The sequence below is a fragment of the Xiphophorus maculatus genome, chromosome 22 (assembly GCF_002775205.1).
Source record: "Xiphophorus maculatus strain JP 163 A chromosome 22, X_maculatus-5.0-male, whole genome shotgun sequence".
NCBI classification, from domain to species: domain Eukaryota; kingdom Metazoa; phylum Chordata; class Actinopteri; order Cyprinodontiformes; family Poeciliidae; genus Xiphophorus; species Xiphophorus maculatus.
Window position 1 is genome coordinate 985,806 of NC_036464.1, and position 20,563 is coordinate 1,006,368.

Here is a 20,563-nt window from a genome sequence, read left to right on the forward strand (position 1 = left end):
TAAAACATGGAATACAGTGGGTGAAGGCTATGTTGTCACACACTGGTGTACGGTAGGGGGCGGTATGCATCTCTAAAGCTGTAATCTGCCAAGAAGAAGAAGAACAAGAGAAACTGTCCTGTATGTCTCGGCATTCATAAATTTCTGCCTTGTCTTCGCACGTGGTTAAGACAAATAAAATGGTAAGAATATTTTTTTCTGTTTTCTCAGGTTGACTTTCCTCAGAGTCAACCTGAGAAGTTTAATGAATTTAATGAATTAGTTTAATGAATCGGAAACAGCTGATATTTTAACCCTCCACATTTTGCGCACTCTTTTTGAACATAAAGTCAATACCGATTTTTGACAAAACGGGTCAAATATGTCGCCTGTTTGTCAATAACAACTTTAAAAATAACGCTGCGTTTATTTGTGTTTTAAAAGTAGCAGTTATGTTAGCAACGCAGATATTCACAAAGGATAGGTGGCTGTGTCGATGCCTGATTAATAGTAATGCTATTGCAACAAAACCATTTGCAAAATGCTGTTCTCTTTCCAATTTAAGGAATATGTTTCTGTTGTCTCAGATGATAATTTTATTTCACATCTCTGATATGACAGCATTCAGTGCTCCCGTTAACCGTAAACTGTTCATCTTGCTACAGGCTATTTCCCGTTAACATCTAAGTATAACAGACTAAAATAATGTTGGAGTTCATTCATTTTTTGTCTCTGTGCGCCACCCAGGTTCGTTAACTAGTTCCATAAACATGGTTAATTAAGCTGCAGCGTGTGCGTGTAAACAGATAAAAGAACGAAAAACATAGAATCCATAATAGTAACTAAGGCTGCAAGTATGCAAATTGCAGCAATGTGAACTGAAGCGGACAATTTATTCATTTTTTGACCACTTATTATAGGAAAATATCATCACTGGCCCTCATTTGGCTGTTGAGCAGCTTTTAGGCGCTGTTTCTAGTCTGGACTTGAAGTCAGGAGTAGACAAAGCTGAAGTTGGTTTCTGATTGTAGCTTCCGATTCGGGAAATGGCTAAAGAGTGATTCCACTTAATTTTTCACTAAGTTTAGCATCTTTATTCTATTCTAGTTAAAAAACTACAACAACTAGACTCTTCAAACCTGAACTGGATTATTCTGCTCTAATAGCAGAATATTTAAAACCAACTTTGTGATTTGAGAAACCTTTATTGGATTTGTGAAACGCCAATAAAGGGCAGTATGAAGGTAACTTTAAAAAAATCTTCTCTAGTTATAAAGTTATAACACCTAGACTTTAATATTCTGCTATTAGTTGAGAATAACTCAACCCCAGGTTTGGAGTGTCTAGGTGCTGTACTGAGGTGGAGCAGTTCTGTTTTTGCATGTGGTCTACATGCAAAAACAGGATGAAATCAACCTTTATTGAAGTTTCACAAATCACAAAGTTAGTTTTAAATATTCTGCTATTGCAGTAGAATAATCTAGTACAGGTCTGAAAAGTCTAGGTGTTGTAGTTTAAAAAAAAAAACTAGAATAGATTAAAGATGCTGGAGGTAGTGTAAAATTAGGTGGAATCACACCTTTAGCCATTTCCTGAATCAGAAGCTGCAATCAGAAACCAACTTCAGCTTCATTGGGAGTAGCTGATTGAGATTACAAGCTCTCTGGATTTTAAACTGAACTGAAAGGCTTTTTGGCTGTCTAACTGGGTGACACTGAAATGCCTTCTCCACTTTGGAAAAACTTATTTATCTGATTCTGTTTTTTCAACTTGAAACTTAGTTAAAACAAGACATCAAGCACGTCTACGTTTGGACAGTGACATACGTATGGCACTGACCGACATCAAGCCCAGTCTTAACAAACTGCTGGTGTCACCAAGACCATTCTTCACACTCCGGCAATCTGTATCCATGATTCATGACAAACATACATACGCTTGAGAGAGGTTAGATTTCTTTTGTTTTGTTACTGTTGTTAAAAGTCTGTTGAAAAGTTGTTTTTCAGTGGGAATATAATACAGTGTTTAAAACATGTTAACATTTTAATGCTCATAAAGTGTAATAATTAAGTGAATGTTTAATAGAAATTAGAACATTCTAAAAATTTATGTTTCTTTTCATTGTTGTAGCATTGTTTGTTGGTTTGCAGGTGGGGCCTTGGCCAGAAGCTAAGGCTGTTTGGTTGGCCATGGCATGGAAAAGTTTGGGAACCCCTGGCTTAAAACACGGGGTGCTTGGTGACATTACTGCTACTTACACTAACTGTTTAGATAATTATTGACAACACTAGTATCAGCAACGCCTCAAATGTAGTGCCCATTTAATGAGAAGAGAGTTTCCTGGCACCGATATGACAGTCCATTCATCTTTCTGTTGTTAAAGGCCTGTTGTTTAGTTCATGCTAACAGGCCATTTAGATAGCGTTCCTTCACCCTTTCACAGCCATATTTTTAGCAAATGTTAATTGTTTTTTCAACCTAGCCAGCTGATTTTATTGGCTATGTGTCGATTACAGATGTCTCTGGTCATCCAGACAGTAGTAATTATTTTTTACGTTGCTTTTTCGGTATCCATTGTTTGGCTATATAATGGTTTAGTTTCCCACTTTGATGCCAAATGACATGTTTGATTGGTGTTCAGACTGACGCTGGTTGTTGGGAGCCGGATCGCATCCCGCTGGACTTATTGATGCCTACAGACAAGACCTCTGGAAGAGGAGATTCCTCCAACACCTTCTTCATTGAGACAGTTTTCGGAAAGCACGTCCCTCGGTCTGTCTGTGTGAACCCTGAGCCCACCGTCATTGGTAAGTCTCAATACATGTGGGAAAACTACTGAATAAAACAAATGAAATGAGGTATTTGAATGTGTGTTTCTATAATACCTGCTCTTCAGCAGTTATCACATTTTTATCCTCAATCAGTGGTCAATGAGCTAAATTTACAGTTCAGTGTCCCACTCTGACGACCTTCATGAAGTGCCCAGTGGATGTGTCTGCACAGTGCCTCTTTTATATCCTCATATCAGTCAGAGATGTGACTGAGGTTTCCACTATACTCCAATATAATGTGGTGATACCCTGAGTTAGTAATGATTCCTTACAGACATCCAGTAGTGCCCTGTTAGCGCTGCAATATTTGTCTCTCCCAAGATCCAGTTATGAATCTTGGATACTGCAGAGGTTTTTGATGGTAATTGATGGGTGTGGTCGTTGGAGGCTTTGCATATTATTTCAAGTAGCCCTACATCCTCCACAATATTAATCAGTTTTTAATGGGTAGCCACCCACTTAGCTGTTGCTGTTGAAACTTTGTTGCTTGTTGATTTATCTGGGTGTCTCAGTCCTGTTAAGACAACCATCTGACAGAACTTTGTAGGTAAAGTTTAGGTTTAAAGGACACTTTCCTTTATTCAGCTTTTTGCAACCATAGTGATATTTCTCCATCACCGAACCTGTTAATTTCCAGGTCTTTCTACTAATCTCTGTGAGTGCTCCTGGACTCACATTAAAAAGAAATTGTATTTGTTGTCCAATAAAATCTTTGATTAATCTTTTTACTCCTCTATCAGTAGTCTTACCAGGGGAACATGGTGTTTAGTGGTGAAATTGTTCTTTCCAGTCCAAGACTTTGGATATACCAGCGTCAGTGGACCATTCAGAAGTTTTGAAACACAAATCTACGTTTTACCATTTGTATAGTATGTTTTGCAACATTTTTTGTGAAAGTCTCTGGTTTTATCAATTGTATCACTGTGCATAGCTTTCATCAAGAACAACCTTCCTATATTCCAAGAGGTCATCAGAAACCAGCTGATATTGACAGTACAGTTTCTTGAGTTACTTAAAGTGCAGGGTAAATACTTTCTCATATGCATTATGTGTTTTAGTGTTTCCTGCAGATGTTAAGCAGATGCTGATGGTTAAAGAAGAGATCTCAGAAGACCAAAAACCTAATGTGGACCTGCATGACCGAAAGCCCTACCACATAAAGGGGGAAGAGGAGAGAGTCTGCATCAGTCAGGGGGAAGAGCTGCAAAATGTGAAGGAGGAGATAGAAAGTGCCATAAAGAGTGAGGATGATAAACAGTCCCCTCTGCTCTCACAGCTTTGTCAAGACCAAATAAAAGACAGAGAACCTCCAGAAGATAACAATGGAGGAGAATCCATCAAGACGGAAGATCATCAGAATGGTTCCAGGTCCTTAGAATGTGAAGACACCAAGAAGGTGGAAGAGGATGATGATGTAGAACTGAAACACTTGTCAGACTCTGGACAGAAAACTAAAGTCATAGACAGAGATCCTGAGTCAGATGGAAAACTTGTTAACAAACCAAATTCAGAAATAGGGTCTCCAGGGCTAATGGATATTACGAAATGTTTTACACAGAACAAAAATGGTGGCTCACAAAGGAAGATCAAAATAGGAGAGAAGTTTAGTTGTGAAGTCTGTGGCAAAACATTTATTGAAAAACAGAATTTAAACATACACATGAGAATCCACACAGAAGAGAATTTGTTTTACTGTCATCTCTGTGGACATAGATTTACTGATGAATCAAGATTAAACAAACACACAAGAATCCACACAGGACAAAAGCCTTTCTGTTGTGACGTATGTGGAAACAAATTTAGCCGAAAAGCACATTTACACTCACACATGAGAATGCACACGGGACAGAAACCTTTCTGTTGCGACCTCTGTGGACATAGATTTACTGAAAAATCAAATTTAAATAGACACAAGAGAATCCACGCAGGACAGAAAACCTTCTGTTGTGATCTTTGTGGACATAGATTTAACCAAAAACAGCATTTAAACACACATATGTTAATCCACACAGGACAGAAACCTTTCTGTTGTGAAATCTGTGGACATGGCTTTAACCAGAAATCTAGTTTAAACACACACATGAGAACCCACACAGGACAGAAACCCTTCTGTTGTGATATCTGTGGACATAAATTTAGCCGAAAAGCACATTTAAACACACACATGAGAATCCACACAGGACAGAAACCCTTTTGTTGTGAAGTTTGTGGAAACAAATTTACTGAAAAATCTAACTTAAATAGACACATGAGAATCCATGCAAGACAGAAAACTTTCTGTTGTGATCTTTGTGGACATAAATTTAACCAAAAACAACACTTAAACACACATATGTTAATTCACACAGGACAGAAGCCTTTCTGTTGTGAAATCTGTGGACATAGCTTTGACAAGAAATCTAGTTTAAACGCACACAGGAGAATCCACACAAGTCAGAAACCTTGCTGTTGTGATGTCTGTGGACATAAATTTAGCCGAAAAGCACATTTAAACACACACATGAGAATCCACACAGGACAGAAGCCCTTCAGTTGTGACGTTTGTGGACATAAATTCAGTGATAAATCAAATCGAAATAAACACATGAGAATCCACACAAGACAGAAAATCTTATTTTGTGATCTTAAACGGGACAGAAACATTTCTGCTGTGATCTCTGTTGACACAAATGTACTGGAGATAGAAAGTGCCATAAAGAGTGAGGATGATAAACAGCCCCCTCTGCTTTCACAGTTTTATCAAGACCAAAATAAAGACAGAGAACTTCCAGAAGAAAACGATGGAGGAGAATCCATCAAGACGGAAGATCATCAAAATGGTTCCAGGTCCTTAGAGTGTGAAGACATCAAGAAAGAAGAAGAAGAGGACAATGATATAGAGCTGAAACACTTGTCAGACTCTGGACTGAAAACTACAGGCATGGACAGAGATCCTGAGTCAGATGGAGACCTAGTTAACAAACCAAATTCAGAAATGGGATCTTCAGGGTTGATGGATATGAAGAAGTGTTTTACAATGAACAAAAATGGTGACTCACAAAGGAAGGTCAAAACAGGAGAGAAGTTTAGCTGTGAAGACTGTGGCAAAACATTTATTAAAAAACACAATTTAGACATACACATGAGAATCCACACAGGAGAGACATTTTTTTGCTGTCATCTCTGTGGATGTAGATTTACTGATGAATCAAGATTAAACAAACACACAAGAATCCACACAGGACAGAAGCCTTTCTGTTGTGTTGCATGTGGAAACAAATTTAGCCGAAAAGCACATTTAAACACACACACGAGTATCCACACAGGACAGAAGCCCTTCTGTTGTGACATTTGTGGACATAAATTTACTGATCAATCAAATCGAAATAAACACATGAGAATCCACACAAGACAGAAAATCTTATCTTGTGATCTTAAACAGGACGGAAACCTTTCTGTTATGAACTCTGTGGACACAAATGTACTGGAGATAGAAAGTGCCATAAAGAGTGAGGATGATAAATTGTGCCCTCTGCTTTCACAGTTTTATCAAGACCAAAATAAAGACAGAGAACTTCCAGAAGAAAACAATGGAGGACAATCCATCAAGATAGAAGATCATCAAAATGGTTTGAGGTCTGTAGAGTGTGAAGACATCAAGAAAGATGAAGAGGACGATGATGTAGAGCTGAAACTCTTGTCAGACTCTGAACTGAAAACTACAGGCATGGACAGAGATCCTGAGTCAGATGGAGACCTTGTTAACAAACCAAAATCAGAAATTGGGTCTTCAGGGTTGATGGATGTGAAGGAATGTTTGACAGAGAACAAACATTTTGACTCACAAAGGAAGGTCAAAACAGGAAACAAGTTTAGCTGTGAAGACTGTGGCAAAATATTTATTAAAAAACACAATTTAAACATACACTTAAGAATCCACACAGGACAGAAACCTTTCTGTTGTGAAATTTGTGGACATACATTTAACCAAAAATCTAATTTAAACACACACATGAGAATCCACAAAGGAGAGAAATCATTTTGTTGTCATCTCTGTGGACGTCGTTTTACTGATGAATCAAGATTAAACACACACACAAGAATCCACACTGGACAGAAACCCTTCTGTTGTGATCTGTGTGGACATAGATTTAATGATAAATCAAGTTTAAGCAAACACACAAAAATCCACACAGGACAGAAGCCTTTCTGTTGTGACGTATGTGGTAACAAATTTAGCCGAAAAGCACATTTAGACTCACACATGAGAATCCACACAGGACAGAAACCCTTCTGTTGTGACCTGTGTGGACATAGATTTACTGAAAAATCAAGTTTAAATAAACACATGAGAATCCACACAGGACAGAAAACTTTCTGTTGTGACGTCTGTGGACGTAGGTTTACTGAAAAATCTAATTTAAATAAACACATGAAAATCCACACAGGACAGAAAGCTTTCTGTTGTGACGTCTGTAGACGTAGGTTTACTGAAAAATCAAATTTAACTAAACATATGAGAATCCACAACGGACAGAAACCTTTTTGTTGTGATCTTTGTGGACATAAATTTCGCCAAAAACAGCATTTTGACAAACACATGTTAATCCACACAGGACAGAAGCCTTTCTGTTGTGAAACCTGTGGACACAGTTTTACTGACAAATCAGTTTTCAAAAAACACATGAGAATCCACACAAGACAGAAAACCTTATGTTATGATCTTAAACAGGACAGAAGACTTTCTCTTGTGAACTCTTTGGACACAGATTTACCGATAAATAAACTTTCAAAAACTACATAAGAATCCACACATGATAGACAACTTTCTGTTGTGATGTCATTGGAAATAGATCTAGCTGTAAATCTAGTTTTATAACACACATGAGAATCTACACAGGAGAAAAATCTGTTTAGTTGTAAAACGGGTAGTTTATTAGCCCTTTTTAAGGTAATCTTTTTTCACATATTTAATCTACAGTGGTTTGCAAAAGTATTCACACCCCTTGAACTTTTCCATATTTTGTTACATCACAACTACAAACAGATTTCTTTGGAATTTAATATGAAAGACCAACACAGAGTTATACATTTGTGAAGTAGAAAGAAAATTATACGATTCAACACGTTTTATGTATCAAATACTCAAAAGTGCAATTTGCGAGAGACCACTTTTCTCTAAGTGCAACTAATTTCCATTCATTCATTCATTCATTCGTTTTCTGACGCCCTTGTCCCTAGTAGGGTTGGGGGGTGCTGGTGCCTATCTCCAGCACAACTAATTGCCACTTACTGTGAAATTTAATGTCAGTAAAAATACAGATACTCTGTGATGCCTCAGAGTTTGATTAAGAGAATATTGGGGAACAATCAGCATCATGAACTCCAAGGAACACACCAGACATGTCAAGGAGAAAGTTGTGGAGACATTTAGACTTAGACTATAAAAAGATTTCCCAAGCAATGAACATATCTTGGAGCACTGTAAAATCCATAATCCGAGTATGGCACAACTGCAAACCTCCCAAGACAAGGCCGTCCACCGAAACGTTCAGGCTTAACAAGGAGAGCACTGATCAGAGATGTAGCCAAGAGGTGCATGGAGAGTCTGGACCAAAATCAGAGATCCACAGCTCAAGTGGGGGAAACTGTTCGCAGGACAATTATTAGTCATCACTGCACAAAAGTGATCTTTATGGAAGAGTGGCAAGAATAAAGCGTTGTTAAAAGAAAACCATAAGAAATCCTGTTTGCAGTTTGCCAGAAGCCATGTTGGACAACAAACATGTGGAAGGAGCTTTGATCAGACCAGAGCAAAGCTGAATAAAAATGGTAACAAAAGATGATTCCACAAAATGTTGACTCATGATGGCTGAATATTATTGGACACCGCACTTTTCAGTTTTTGGAATCATATATAGTTTTCTTCCAGCTTCACAATTGTATACCACTTTGTGTTGGACTTCACATAAAATTAAATATTTGTGGTTGTAATGTGACAAAATATGAAAACGTTCAAAGGGTATGAATACATTTGTAAGTTACTGTAACTGACTGTGAAGTATTTATGCTGGCCTATCTTATTCTTTATTTTTTAGGGGGTTATTGGGTGAGTTGGTGTCATTGTCCATTTATCATTTTCATTATATTGATTTTTGTTCTGTGTCCGTTCTGATGATTTTTAACTTGGTGTTTAGTGTTGAAGGAGTTTGAAATGTTGGCAGTAGCCTACAGCCAATTTTGGGGGGGAATGTTTGTGGTTTGAAAATAATGCTTTAGGAAAATACCTATCAGTTGCATTTGTATTTAAATGTCTGTCTTTTGTTTTTGCAATACATGTCTGTGAGAGAATAGGAAAAGACCGTCTGCTCAGGAAGAATGTAAAAACGATGTCTCTCTTTATTTGATTAGATTAATTCTGGAAAGTGTTGGAAATTTTATCCTGTGCTTTTCAAGAGGGAACTGCTTTAATGTTCTGTCATGTTCATATGGTGATTGTGTAATGTTTGAAAACTATATTAGAGAAACATGTAATGTTATACTGCCTCCTCCTTGCGATGGTTAGAGTGGGTTGGCATGTCAAATTACAATACTTCATGGGGAAATCCAGGAGATGCCATCAAAGATGCACAATATAAAAATAATACATAAAACTGTCTGTATCTTTCTGCTTGAATGATTATATTTTGTTCTGTTTAGCTTGTTACATATTATCTGATATAAACATTTCTTTAATCATAACTAATAATCTCCTTGTTTTGCTTAGATCTGGTCTCACCTGAAATAAGGAACCTGTTGTTAAGCCAGAGCAGAAAGGGCACAAAATATGCAAAACAGGCTTGGGGTAAAGAAAAAAACCCTACAGACTATGTTATGGAAATGAGATTTTAAATAAATAATTTAAGGAATAGAAACATGGCCACAAAAGATGGAATGAAGATGAGGAAAGTTTGCACATAATGCAACAATCTGTAAAAACAAAGATCTGTGGAGAACAAACTAGGAGTGAAGATTGAGAGTAGGTCTTGCTTAATTAACAGTTTTACTTGAAGGAAAATTAATTATAGCAAATGTGATGGTTGTGGAGAAAAAGAAAATATGTGTTTTGATGAACATTTTAAATATACAAGTGAAAAAGTAATGGAAATATGAAGAGCCTGGAGTCTAAAAGGAATTTTGGGGAACAAAATGGCAGAAGGAAGAAATCAGGATTATAAAATGAAGTGTCATTTTTACCTAGTGCAAAATTAAAACTTAGAATATAGTGGGAGAAACTTGAGAAGTTGCATAGTGTTGTACTGTAGGGGGCGGTATGCACCTCTAAAGTTGCTTGTAATTTGCCAAGAAGAAGGAGGGAAAACAAGGAAACTGTCCTGTATGTCTCTGCATTTATAAATTTCTGCCTTGTCTTCGCACGTCGTTAAGACAAAGAAAATGGTAAGAATATTTTCTTCTGTTTTCTCAGGTTAATTTTCTCAGAACGTGAATCAGAAACAGAGCTGATATTTTAACCCTCCGAATTTTGCGCACTTTTAACATAAAGTTACCGCTGATTTTCGGCAAAACGGATCACCTGTTTGTCAATAACAACTTTAAAAATAACGATGATGTTGTTGGTTACTACTGAATAATTACTGAAAGATCTGTAATAAGGTGGCTGCGTTTATTTGTGATGGAAAGTAGCAGTTATGTTAGCAACGCAGATATTCACAAATGATAGGTGGCTGTGTCGATGCCTGATTAATAATGCCAATGTAACAAAACCATTTGCAAAATGCTGTTCTTTCCAATTTAAGGAATATGTTTCTGTTGTCTCGGATGATAATTTTATTTCACATCTCTGTTATGACAGCATTCAGTGCTCCCGTTTAACCGTAAACAGTTCATCTTGCTACAGGCTATTTCCCGTTAACATCTAAGTATAACAGACTAAAATAATGTTGGAATATGTTTCTGTTGTCTGAGAGGATAATTTTATTTCACATCTCTGATGCCCATATAGCAGCATTCAGTGCCACCGCCAACCATAACCAGTTAAACTCGCTACATTTCCCGTTCACATCTAAATATACCAGAATGAAATAACTAAGGATGCACGTAGCAGCAATGTGAACTGAAGCGGACAATTTAGGCTTTCTGTGACCACAGTATTTTAGGAAAATATCATCACTGGCCCTTATTTGACTGTTAAGCAGCTGATAAGTGCTGCTTCTAGTCTGGACTTGAAGTCACAAGACTAGTTGATTGAGATTACAATGCTGGTGGATTTTAATCTGAACGTTGAGACTCCTCGGCTGTGTAACGGTGACAGTGAAATGCCTTCTCCACTTTGGAACAACTTACTTGTGTGAGTCTGGTGGTTTTTCAACTTGAAAGTTACTCAAAACAAAACAAAGAGCACGTCTACATTTGGACAATGACATACAGTACGTATGGCACTGACCGACATCAAGCCCAGGCTTAACAAACTGCTGGTGTCACCAAGCCCATTCTTCAAACTAGGGCAATCCGTGTCTGTCATTTCCGGACAGACATACATATGCTTGAGAGAGGTTAGATTTTGTTGTTGTTGTTATTGTCAAAATTTGTTGAAAAGTTGTTTTTGTCAGTGGGAATATAATACAGTGTTTAAAACATGTTAGCATATTAATGCTAACATGAGTGAGTTTCCTGGCACTGATATGACAGTCCATTCATCTTTCTATTGTTAAAGGCAAACGTTTAGTTCATGCTAACAGGCCATTTAGATAGCGTTCCTTCACCCTTTCACAGCCATATTTTTAGCAAATGTTAATTGTTTTTTCAACCTAGCCAGCTGATTTTATTGGCTATGTGTCGATTACAGATGTCTCTGGTCATCCAGACAGTAGTAATTATTTTTTACGTTGCCTTTTCAGTATCCATTGTTTGGCTATATAATGGTTTAGTTTCCCACTTTGATGCCAAATGACATGTTTGATTGGTGTTCAGACTGACGCTGGTTGTTGGGAGCCGGATCGCATCCCGCTGGACTTATTGATGCCTACAGACAAGACCTCTGGAAGAGGAGATTCCTCCAACACCTTCTTCATTGAGACAGTTTTCGGAAAGCACGTCCCTCGGTCTGTCTGTGTGAACCCTGAGCCCACCGTCATTGGTAAGTCTCAATACATGTGGGAAAACTACTGAATAAAACAAATGAAATGAGGTATTTGAATGTGTGTTTCTATAATACCTGCTCTTCAGCAGTTATCACATTTTTATCCTCAATCAGTGGTCAATGAGCTAAATTTACAGTTCAGTGTCCCACTCTGACGACCTTCATGAAGTGCCCAGTGGATGTGTCTGCACAGGGCCTCTTTTATATCCTCATATCAGTCAGAGATGTGACTGAGGTTTCCACTCTGATGACAGGCCAAGATGTCATCAGAAACCAGCTGATATTGATTTGCACATATGAGATACCGTCTAAGTATGGACAAAAATTTTTCTACTTATTCTTTTTGGCTTTTAGTCACCCTTTTCATAAATATTTATTCTTTGTCATTCCAGGATTTTACCAATAACTTTTTTTGTGGACTAATTAGCACTCATTTTTTGTTCTTTGAGGAATATTTGCCAATATCTGGTGTGAATTTAATGCCAATGCCCCTTTTAGAAATGCCTGTACAGTTTCTTGAGTTACTTAAAGTGCAGGGTAAATACTTTCTCATATGCATAATGTGTTTTAGTGTTTCCTGCAGATGTTAAGCAGATGCTGATAGTTAAAGAAGAAATCTCAGAAGACCAAAAACCTAATGTGGACCTGCATGACCCAAAGTCCCACCACATAAAGGAAGAAGAGGAGAGAGTCTGCATCAGTCAGGGGGAAGTGCTGCAAAATGTGAAGGAGGAGATAGAAAGTGCCATAAAGAGTGAGGATGAGTGTGAAGACACCAAGAAGGATGAAGAGGACAATGATGTAGAGTTGAAACACTTGTCAGACTCTGGACAGAAAACTAAAGTCATGGACAGAGATCCTGAGTCAGATGGAAAACTTGTTAACAAACCAAATTCAGAAATAGGGTCTCAAGGGTTGCTGGATATTAAGAAATGTTTTACAAAGAACAAAAATGGTGGCTCACAAAGGAAGGCCAAAACAGGAGATAAGTTTAGTTGCGAAGACTGTGGAAAAACATTTATTAAAAAACAGAATTTAAACATACACATGAGAATCCACACAGGACAGAAACCTTTCTGTTGTGATGTCTGTGGATACAAATTTGGCCGTAAATCACATTTAAACTCACACAAGAGATTCCACATGGGACAGAAACCATTCTGTTGTGATCTCTGTGGACATAGATTTAGCCGTAAATCTAGCTTAAACACACACATGAAACTCCACACAGGACAAAAACCTTTCTGTTGTGATCTCTGTGGACATAGATGCAGCCAAAAAGCTAATTTAAACTCACACATGAGAATCCACACAGAACTGAAACCTTTCGGTTGTGATCTCTGTGGACAGAAATTTAGGCGTAAATCTAGTTTAAGCACACATGTGAGAATCCACACAGGGCAGAAACCTTTCTGTTGTGATCTCTGTGGACATAGATTTAGCCGTAAATCTAGCTTAAACACACACATGAGAATCCACACAGGGCAGAAACCTTTCTGTTGTGATCTCTGTGGACATAAATTTAGCCGTAAATCTGTTTTAAGCAGACATATGAAAATCCACACAGTACAAAAATCTCTTTATTTGTCTAACTAGTAGTTTTTTAGCCTTTTCTAAGTCATCTTTTTTCACATATTTAATCTGTAGTGCCTTGCAAACGTATTCATACCCCTTGAACTTTTCCACTGTAACTGGCTGTGAAGTATTTATGCTGGCCTACCTCATTCTTTATTTTAGCTGGGTTGAAGAGGAATTAGTGTTATTGTCCATTTGTCGTTCTCATGATATTAATTTTTGTTCTGTGATGATTTTAATTGACTGTTTTCGTGTTGAAGGAGTTTGACATGTTGGCAGTACAGTCAGTTTTGGGGGGAATGTTAATTTTTGAATTTTCCATTGAATTGTGTTGTAAGAAACAGATTTTGTCTCTATTGATTTTCTAATTCACATCTATGAAAAAAGAGAGTGAAGAAAGAATATTTTTCTGTCTCAGTTTTACTTATTTTCTCAGAACATGAAGCAGAACTGATATTTTAACTCACTGAATTTTGTGTGCTTATTTTGAACAATAATGTCAGTATAACTACTTTAATATGATTATGATGTCTTTGGTTGCTAATTAACAGAGTTGGGTCGTAACTAATTACATTTACTCACTTTTACATGAGTAACTTTTTGGAAAAACATTTTTTTTAGGAGTATTTCTACTAGATAGATAAATCTTTATTGTCATTGTCACAAAAACAATACTAATACTATGCTATATTTTACCTTTACTTGAGTAATTTTATGATCAAGTGTCACTACTCTTGAATAAAATTTCTGGATTCTCTACCTACTATGCTCTGAGCAACTTCCCTGAATGAAGAACAAGCTGTTTTAACCAAAATCGGACACACCTGCAGTTTTTGTCAAAGCTTCATAAGTTTTATTTAAAAATAATTTATTTGGAAAAATGTTTCTTTTGCCTGATTTTCTTATTTTGTATTTATATTATCTGAATTATTTTAATTTCAGTCTTTAAAACGCTGATATTTAACATAACTTTATATATATTTAACATATATTTATATTATCTGATGCTTTAACCTTTAAATATTAAATTAATTTGATCAGTTACTTACTACTAGAGTAGACTTTTTGCAAAATAATTTTTTAGGAGGTTGAAATGTTGGCAGTACAGCCAATTTTGGGATGAATGTTTATGGTTTGAAAATAATTCTTTAAGTTTGAACTTTGCATTTCATTCTGTCGAAAAAAAATTCTTTGTTTATCCAATGCATGTCTGTTAACAGAAAAAAAGAGATTGAATCCATTTAGTAAGAATGTAAATACTTTACACTTTATGTGATTAGATTAATTCTGGAAACTGTTGAAAAAGTTATCATGTGCCCGATAACAGGGAGCTGCTTTTAAGTGAAAATATCATACTTTAAATACTCCCCTTTCACATGTAAATCATTCACTTATGGTCTACATAAAGTAGAACTGCAATACTTTTGTCTGAATTTCAACACTTATGCTCAGAATTTAGATCATTATTGACAATATTGGTATCAGTGGCGTCTCAAACGCAGTGCCTAGTTAATATGAAGAGACGTTCCTGGGACTGATATGACAGTCCATTCATCTTTCTGTTGTTTAGTTCCCTCAAATGGCCATAAATGCATGGCAAGATGCATTTATTCCATATAGGAAAAGAAATGTTAAATTAGTAATTAAAGGAAAAGAAATAGAAATATGCAAAAGATGGGGTGAAGATAAAGAAAGAAAAATGTACAGAATACAAAAATCTGTAATAAAGAACAAAGCAGAAGGGAAGATGTAAGTTAAAATATTTAGAGATGAATCTATTTATAATGAGAAGGAATAACGCATCTGATTGTGGAGAATAAGAAGGTGTGGATAATCTTTTCATTAAGTGTTTTAAATATGCAACTGAAAGAGGATGAAAGAAAATCTGAAGGAGATAAGGGAAGAAAGCAGAGTCTAAAATGAATTTTATGAACAAAAGAGAAAGAGGAAGAAATCAGAATAATAAAGTATTATTATTTATACACATTCCAAATATAGCAGGTGGAGGATATGAAGTTACACACTGGTGTACAGTAGGTGGCGGTATGCACCTCTGAAGTGGCCTGCAATCTACCAACAAGGAGAAGAAGAAGAAGAAGAAGCAACGAATTATCCTGTATAGCTACACATTTATAAATATTCGCCTCCTCTTCGTGCGTCCACAAAATAAAGTAAAATGGTAAGACTGTGTTTTCAGTTTGACATTTCTCAGAAGGTGAATCGGACACAGATTATATTTAACTCCCTTAATTCGCGCGCTCATTTTGAACAAAAAGATATCGCCGATTTTCGGCAAAACGGGTTAGTTATATGGCCTGTTAGTCAATAACTACTTTAAAATGACGATGATGTTATTAGTTACCATTTAATAAACAATGTAAGACGTGTAATAAGGTGACTGCACGTACTTGGGATGGAAAGTAGCAGTTCTGCAACCCAATGTTTACAAAGGATAGGCAGCTGTGTCGGTGCCCGATTAAAAATACTGCCAACATTACACAACGTTTTGCATAGTGCGGTTGTATTTCCAGTTTATATAATATATTTTAAAGAATATGTTTTGATGCCACATATGACAATTGTGTTTCACCTTTTTGAGCAGCACCGACGATCATAACCAGTTCAACTTCCTACACGCCATTTCCCGTTGCATGTTTTCTCCATGTTACAGTGGGAATCAGCATACCTTCTTGATCATGGAACCAAAAGATAAAGCGAGCAACTATAAACCGAAGTCGCCATTTTAGGCTTTCTGTGAGCAGCATGTTTCAGGAAAATCTCATCACCGACCTTCATTGGGTTGTTAATCTAATCAAGCATCACTGCAAAGGTCCCATCACGTGTTGTTCACAAAGTACCAGACGTGTGAGCTGCATGATCAAAACAAATCACACCAGCTTGTAAGGGCTGAACTGTTATTAGCTGCACTTTTCTGTCAGCGTTTGTATGCTACAGTTGAAGTCAACATATGTTTTTAGTCATGGAACCGAAAGAGAAGAGAAAGTTTCAGATGCAGCTGTGATTACTAGAGAAAAAGATGAAAAGGAACAGCAATTAATGTTGTTAATTAACAGCAATTAACAACAATAACTTGCTAGAACTAGAACTATAGTTAATCTCACAAGTAGTGCAGTTTCTTACTGAATCCATCCCAATTCTTACGAATTAATTTTTCCCTTATGGCTGTTATAAGAGGAAAATAGATGAGTTAGAGGAAACCAAGCAGGTAGAGAGAACAGCTAAAATGCAGCTGCAAAGTCAGAGACAACAAATTAGAGCGGCGTGTCAAGCTCCCACTGACAAACTTAATAACCATTTATTTACTCCTTTGTACCTTCATCTCTAAATACAGAGACAAAGAAGAAAAAATAAATCATCGTATGATTTAAGAGTGAAAAAATTAATTAACACTGATTTAAAATAAAAATAATTAGTTAAAAAATTAAACATGAATAAAATGTATGAATTAAAAAGTGGCAAAAAATAACAAAGGTAAAATAAATACAATAGAAGTAATTGGCTAAAAAATAAACTAATGAATAAAACAATAAGACTAGAAATATTAAATGACTGATATTGTTAAATACAATGTCACACTGGACAGTCAAATAACTAATATTTATTTTTTACATGAATGAATTATCTGCAACATTAATTACTTTATCAATACATAAATTTTCATTTTTATTGAAAAGTTTGGGAAGATACATTTTTTGCTGAATCAACCTCAACTTTTCTTTCTATTGATGCTGTATTTCGACTGCGCCGCTTCATCATTCCACAGCCACATTTTTGCAAATGTCCAGCAAATACTTAACATCAGTGGAGCAAGCTGATTTTATTGGCTAGAGGACAATTACCAGATGTTTCTATCATAATTATTTGCTATGTTGCCTTTTCTTTAATCATTTGTTTGGCTATATAATAGTTTAGTTTCTCTCTTTGATGCCAAATGACATGTTATATTGGTGTTCAGACTGACGCTGGTTGTTGGGAGCCAGATTGCCTGGTAGATGGCATCCAGTCGGACTTATTGGTGCCTACAGACAAGACCTCTGGAAGAGAAGATGATTCCTCCAACACCTTCTTTATCAGGACTGGTTCTGGAAGTCACGTCCCTCGGTCTGTCTGTGTGAACCTGGAGCCCACTGTCATGAGTAAGTCTCAGTACATGTGGTAAAGATACTAAATAAAGTAAATGTAATCAACTATTTGAATCTGTTTATTAAAGTCAATATTATGTGTGGCTATTTGTTCTCCATCCCTGGTAAGATGAGGTGTGTCCACCGGGACCTACCACCAGCTACACTGTATATTTGCCCTTAAATACAAGCATAAATGTCCCCACATAAATACTTGAAATAACAAGTATTTTAAATAGTAAAAAAGCTATTTTACCTTTGTTTTTAATCCAATGCATATCTGAATGAATAGGAATAGATCTTAAATGATGACAAGACAGAGCTGAATAAGCTGCTCCTCCTTCAGCAGTCATCACATTTCAGTCCTCAATCAGTGGTCCATGAGCTAAATTTATGTTCAGTGTCTCACTCTGACTACCTTCATTAAGTTCTCAGTGGATGTGCCTGTAAAGTGCCTGTCCTCTATCTTCATAGCAGCCAGAGATGTGACTGAAGTTTCCACTCTGGTTCAAAATAATGTGCAGATTCCCCGATGGTAATTCATAGATGTAGTCATTGGAGGCTAGGGATATTTTGTCAAGTATTTATTTCCACAATGTTAATAGTCCAGGCTGAAGTTTATATCCTTTCTAAAATGCATAATGTGTTTCAATGTTTCCTGCAGATGTTAAGCACATGCTGATGGTTAAAAAAGATGACACAGAAGACCGAAAACCTAATGCAGACCTGCATGACCCAAAACCCCAACACATAAAGGAGGAAGACGAGGAGGTCTGCATCAGTCTGAGGGGAGAACTGTTCAAAGTGAAGGAGGAGATAGAAAGTGACATGAAGAGTGAGGATGATGAACAGTCCCCTCTGTTCTCACAGCTTTATCAAGACCAAATTAAAGACAGAGACCTTCCAGAAGTAAAGAATGAAGGAGAATCCATCAAGATAGAAAATTTTGAAGGTGGTTCCAGGTCCTTCAAGCATGAAGACACCGTGAAGGATGAAGAGGACGACGATGATGTAAAGTATCCCGCCCCTGAGATGAAACACTTGTCAGACTCTGCCCCCCCTTCAGTCACAGTCCATGTCCTTAGTTTTCAGTACATAGCTCCTGAGTCAAATGGAAACCTTGTTAATAAACTAGATGCAGAAGTAGGTTTTACAGAAAACAAAAATGTCGGCTCACGAAGGAAGGCCCAGAAAGGATGGAAGGTGAACTGTGAAGTCTGTGGCAAAACATTTTGTGAAAAACGGAATTTAAACACTCACATGAGAATCCACACAGGAGAGAAACCTTTCTGTTGTAAAGTATGTGGACATAGATCGTGTCAAAAATCAAGTTTAAACAGACATATGATAATCCATACGGGACAGAAGCCTTTCTGTTGTGACCTCTGTGGACATAGATTTACCCTTAAGTCAAGCTTAAACAGACACATGGGAATCCACATGGGACAGAAACCTTTTTCTTGTGATCTCTGTGGACATAAATGTAGCCAAAAAGTAAACTTAAACTCACACATGAGAATCCACACAGGACAGAAACCTTTCTGCTGTGATCTCTGTGGACATACATTTAGGCGCAAGTCACATTTAAACACACACATGAAAATCCACAGTCGGCAAAAAGTAACTCCTTTATGATGACTCACACTGCAAAGCATCAGTTCGCTGTGAAATATTCATGTTGTCGTTTAAGGCAACAGTCTTCACTTTTAATCTTAAGACGTTTAATATCATTTACAGATTTGCTTAGTAACATGACTGATGGTTTCATAGCAAGACACGTTTTTTTTTTCTATCATTTCATGTAATGTCCAGACTGAGCTGTAGCAAAGGTGTGTGTTCTTTTCTCATGTGTTTCTCTACGGTACAAAAGGCAAAATGTTTGTGTGATGCACAAGATGTCAACATTGAGTTAAAGGGGACCTATCTTCAGAATCCACTTTTTTGTGTACGTTGAGTGTCTAGGACTGCAAAAAATTTAAATTGATTCTTTCCCTGTGCTGCGTAGATATCTTTAAATTATTTTTGGATCATATTTTCCAGTCTTCATTTCTTTTTCTATTCCCTATCATGTTTTCTTGTCTATTGCATCACAGTATTTGCTGTGGAACTGCTAAACATCCAGCTAACCATTTTTGTTAATCCGCCATATTCTTTTGCATTGTTTTTGTAGTGCAAGTTCAGCTGTGCTGAAGCTGCAAGTAGAGAAGTCAAAATGTTTGGTTCTAGCTTGTTTGAACTCAGAACATTTCTTGTGGGTTAATACACGCTCCTCAGCATCAGACGTGAAATGTCTCATTCACATTTAAAAAGACCGCAGACCAATGAGTCGCTCTAAAACACGCCTCAGAACTGGGGTAAACGAGGGGCCGGTGGAGGAAGAATGATGAGGAATTCAGATATAACTGGCTGTGAAGTATTTATACTGTCACATTCTTTATTTTGAGGGGGGGATGTTGGTATTATTGTCCATTTATTGTTATCAAAGTGAACTGCTCAATATACCATGATATTAATTTTTGTTCTGTGTCCATTCTGATTATTTTAACTAGATGTTTTAGCCTTGAAGGAATTTGAAATCTTGGCAGCCAAATTTTGATTTAATGTTTATGGTTTGGAAATGATTCTTTGTTTGAACTTTGCTTTTCCTTGTGTGTTAAGAAACCCATTTTGTCTTTGTTTTTGTTTTTTTATCCAATCCATGTATATGAATAGGAAAAGATCTCAAATCTGTTAAAGAATGTAAATTCTCTGTCTCTCTGTATTTGATTAGATTAACTGGAAAATGTTGGAAACCGTATCCTGTGCCTTTTAACAGGGAGCTGCTTTAATCCCCTGTCATGTTTGTATGGTCATTGGGGTAGGTTGGCATTATCTACAATAAAAACTAAAAAGCAGTGTTAGAATTGGCTCCCTTCATT

The 20,563-nt window shown here is 36.7% G+C and overlaps 3 protein-coding genes across 6 annotated transcripts; all 3 read left to right on the forward strand.

The window, feature by feature from the left end:
* Positions 1-92: 92 nt before the first annotated feature.
* LOC111606768 (zinc finger protein 721-like) lies at positions 93-9,530 on the forward strand. Of its 2 annotated transcripts, XM_023327999.1 has the most exons (3): positions 93-182; positions 2,621-2,786; positions 3,869-9,530. In XM_023327999.1, the coding sequence occupies exons 1-3, from the start codon at positions 180-182 to the stop codon at positions 7,591-7,593; spliced, it is 3,894 nt and encodes a 1,297-aa protein (XP_023183767.1). In that variant the 5' UTR covers positions 93-179; the 3' UTR covers positions 7,594-9,530. The 2 variants fall into 2 exon arrangements, with proteins under 2 accessions (XP_023183767.1, XP_023183766.1); XM_023327998.1 differs by lacking the exon at positions 93-182 and having other exon boundaries at positions 2,586-2,786.
* LOC111606771 (gastrula zinc finger protein XlCGF8.2DB-like) lies at positions 2,784-14,324 on the forward strand. Of its 3 annotated transcripts, XM_023328010.1 has the most exons (4): positions 9,622-10,226; positions 11,760-11,925; positions 12,500-13,360; positions 13,445-14,324. In XM_023328010.1, exons 1-4 carry the CDS (start codon positions 10,224-10,226, stop codon positions 13,522-13,524), a joined length of 1,110 nt encoding a protein of 369 aa, XP_023183778.1. In that variant the 5' UTR covers positions 9,622-10,223; the 3' UTR covers positions 13,525-14,324. The 3 variants fall into 3 exon arrangements, with proteins under 3 accessions (XP_023183779.1, XP_023183778.1, XP_023183777.1); XM_023328009.1 differs by having other exon boundaries at positions 12,500-14,324; XM_023328011.1 differs by lacking the exons at positions 9,622-10,226; positions 11,760-11,925 and adding an exon at positions 2,784-3,024 and having other exon boundaries at positions 12,164-14,324.
* Positions 14,325-15,319: 995 nt separating this feature from the next.
* Positions 15,320-20,539, forward strand: LOC102223440 (zinc finger and SCAN domain-containing protein 2-like). The gene is made up of 3 exons (XM_023328012.1): positions 15,320-15,682; positions 17,480-17,660; positions 18,310-20,539. Exons 1-3 carry the CDS (start codon positions 15,680-15,682, stop codon positions 19,278-19,280), a joined length of 1,155 nt encoding a protein of 384 aa, XP_023183780.1. The 5' UTR covers positions 15,320-15,679; the 3' UTR covers positions 19,281-20,539.
* The last annotated feature ends 24 nt before the right edge of the window (positions 20,540-20,563 follow it).

Excerpts from the sequence above, each read along its gene's own strand:
- LOC111606768 (XM_023327998.1), top strand. The coding sequence starts at position 2,597 with ATGACATGTTTGATTGGTGTTCAGACTGACGCTGGTTGTTGGGAGCCG. Across the intron at positions 2,787-3,868 it reads CCCTGAGCCCACCGTCATTG|TGTTTCCTGCAGATGTTAAG; the intron begins GTAAGTCTCAAT and ends TATGTGTTTTAG.
- LOC111606771 (XM_023328009.1), top strand. Across the intron at positions 11,926-12,499 it reads CCCTGAGCCCACCGTCATTG|TGTTTCCTGCAGATGTTAAG; the intron begins GTAAGTCTCAAT and ends AATGTGTTTTAG.
- LOC102223440 (XM_023328012.1), top strand. Across the intron at positions 17,661-18,309 it reads CCTGGAGCCCACTGTCATGA|ATGTTAAGCACATGCTGATG; the intron begins GTAAGTCTCAGT and ends TGTTTCCTGCAG.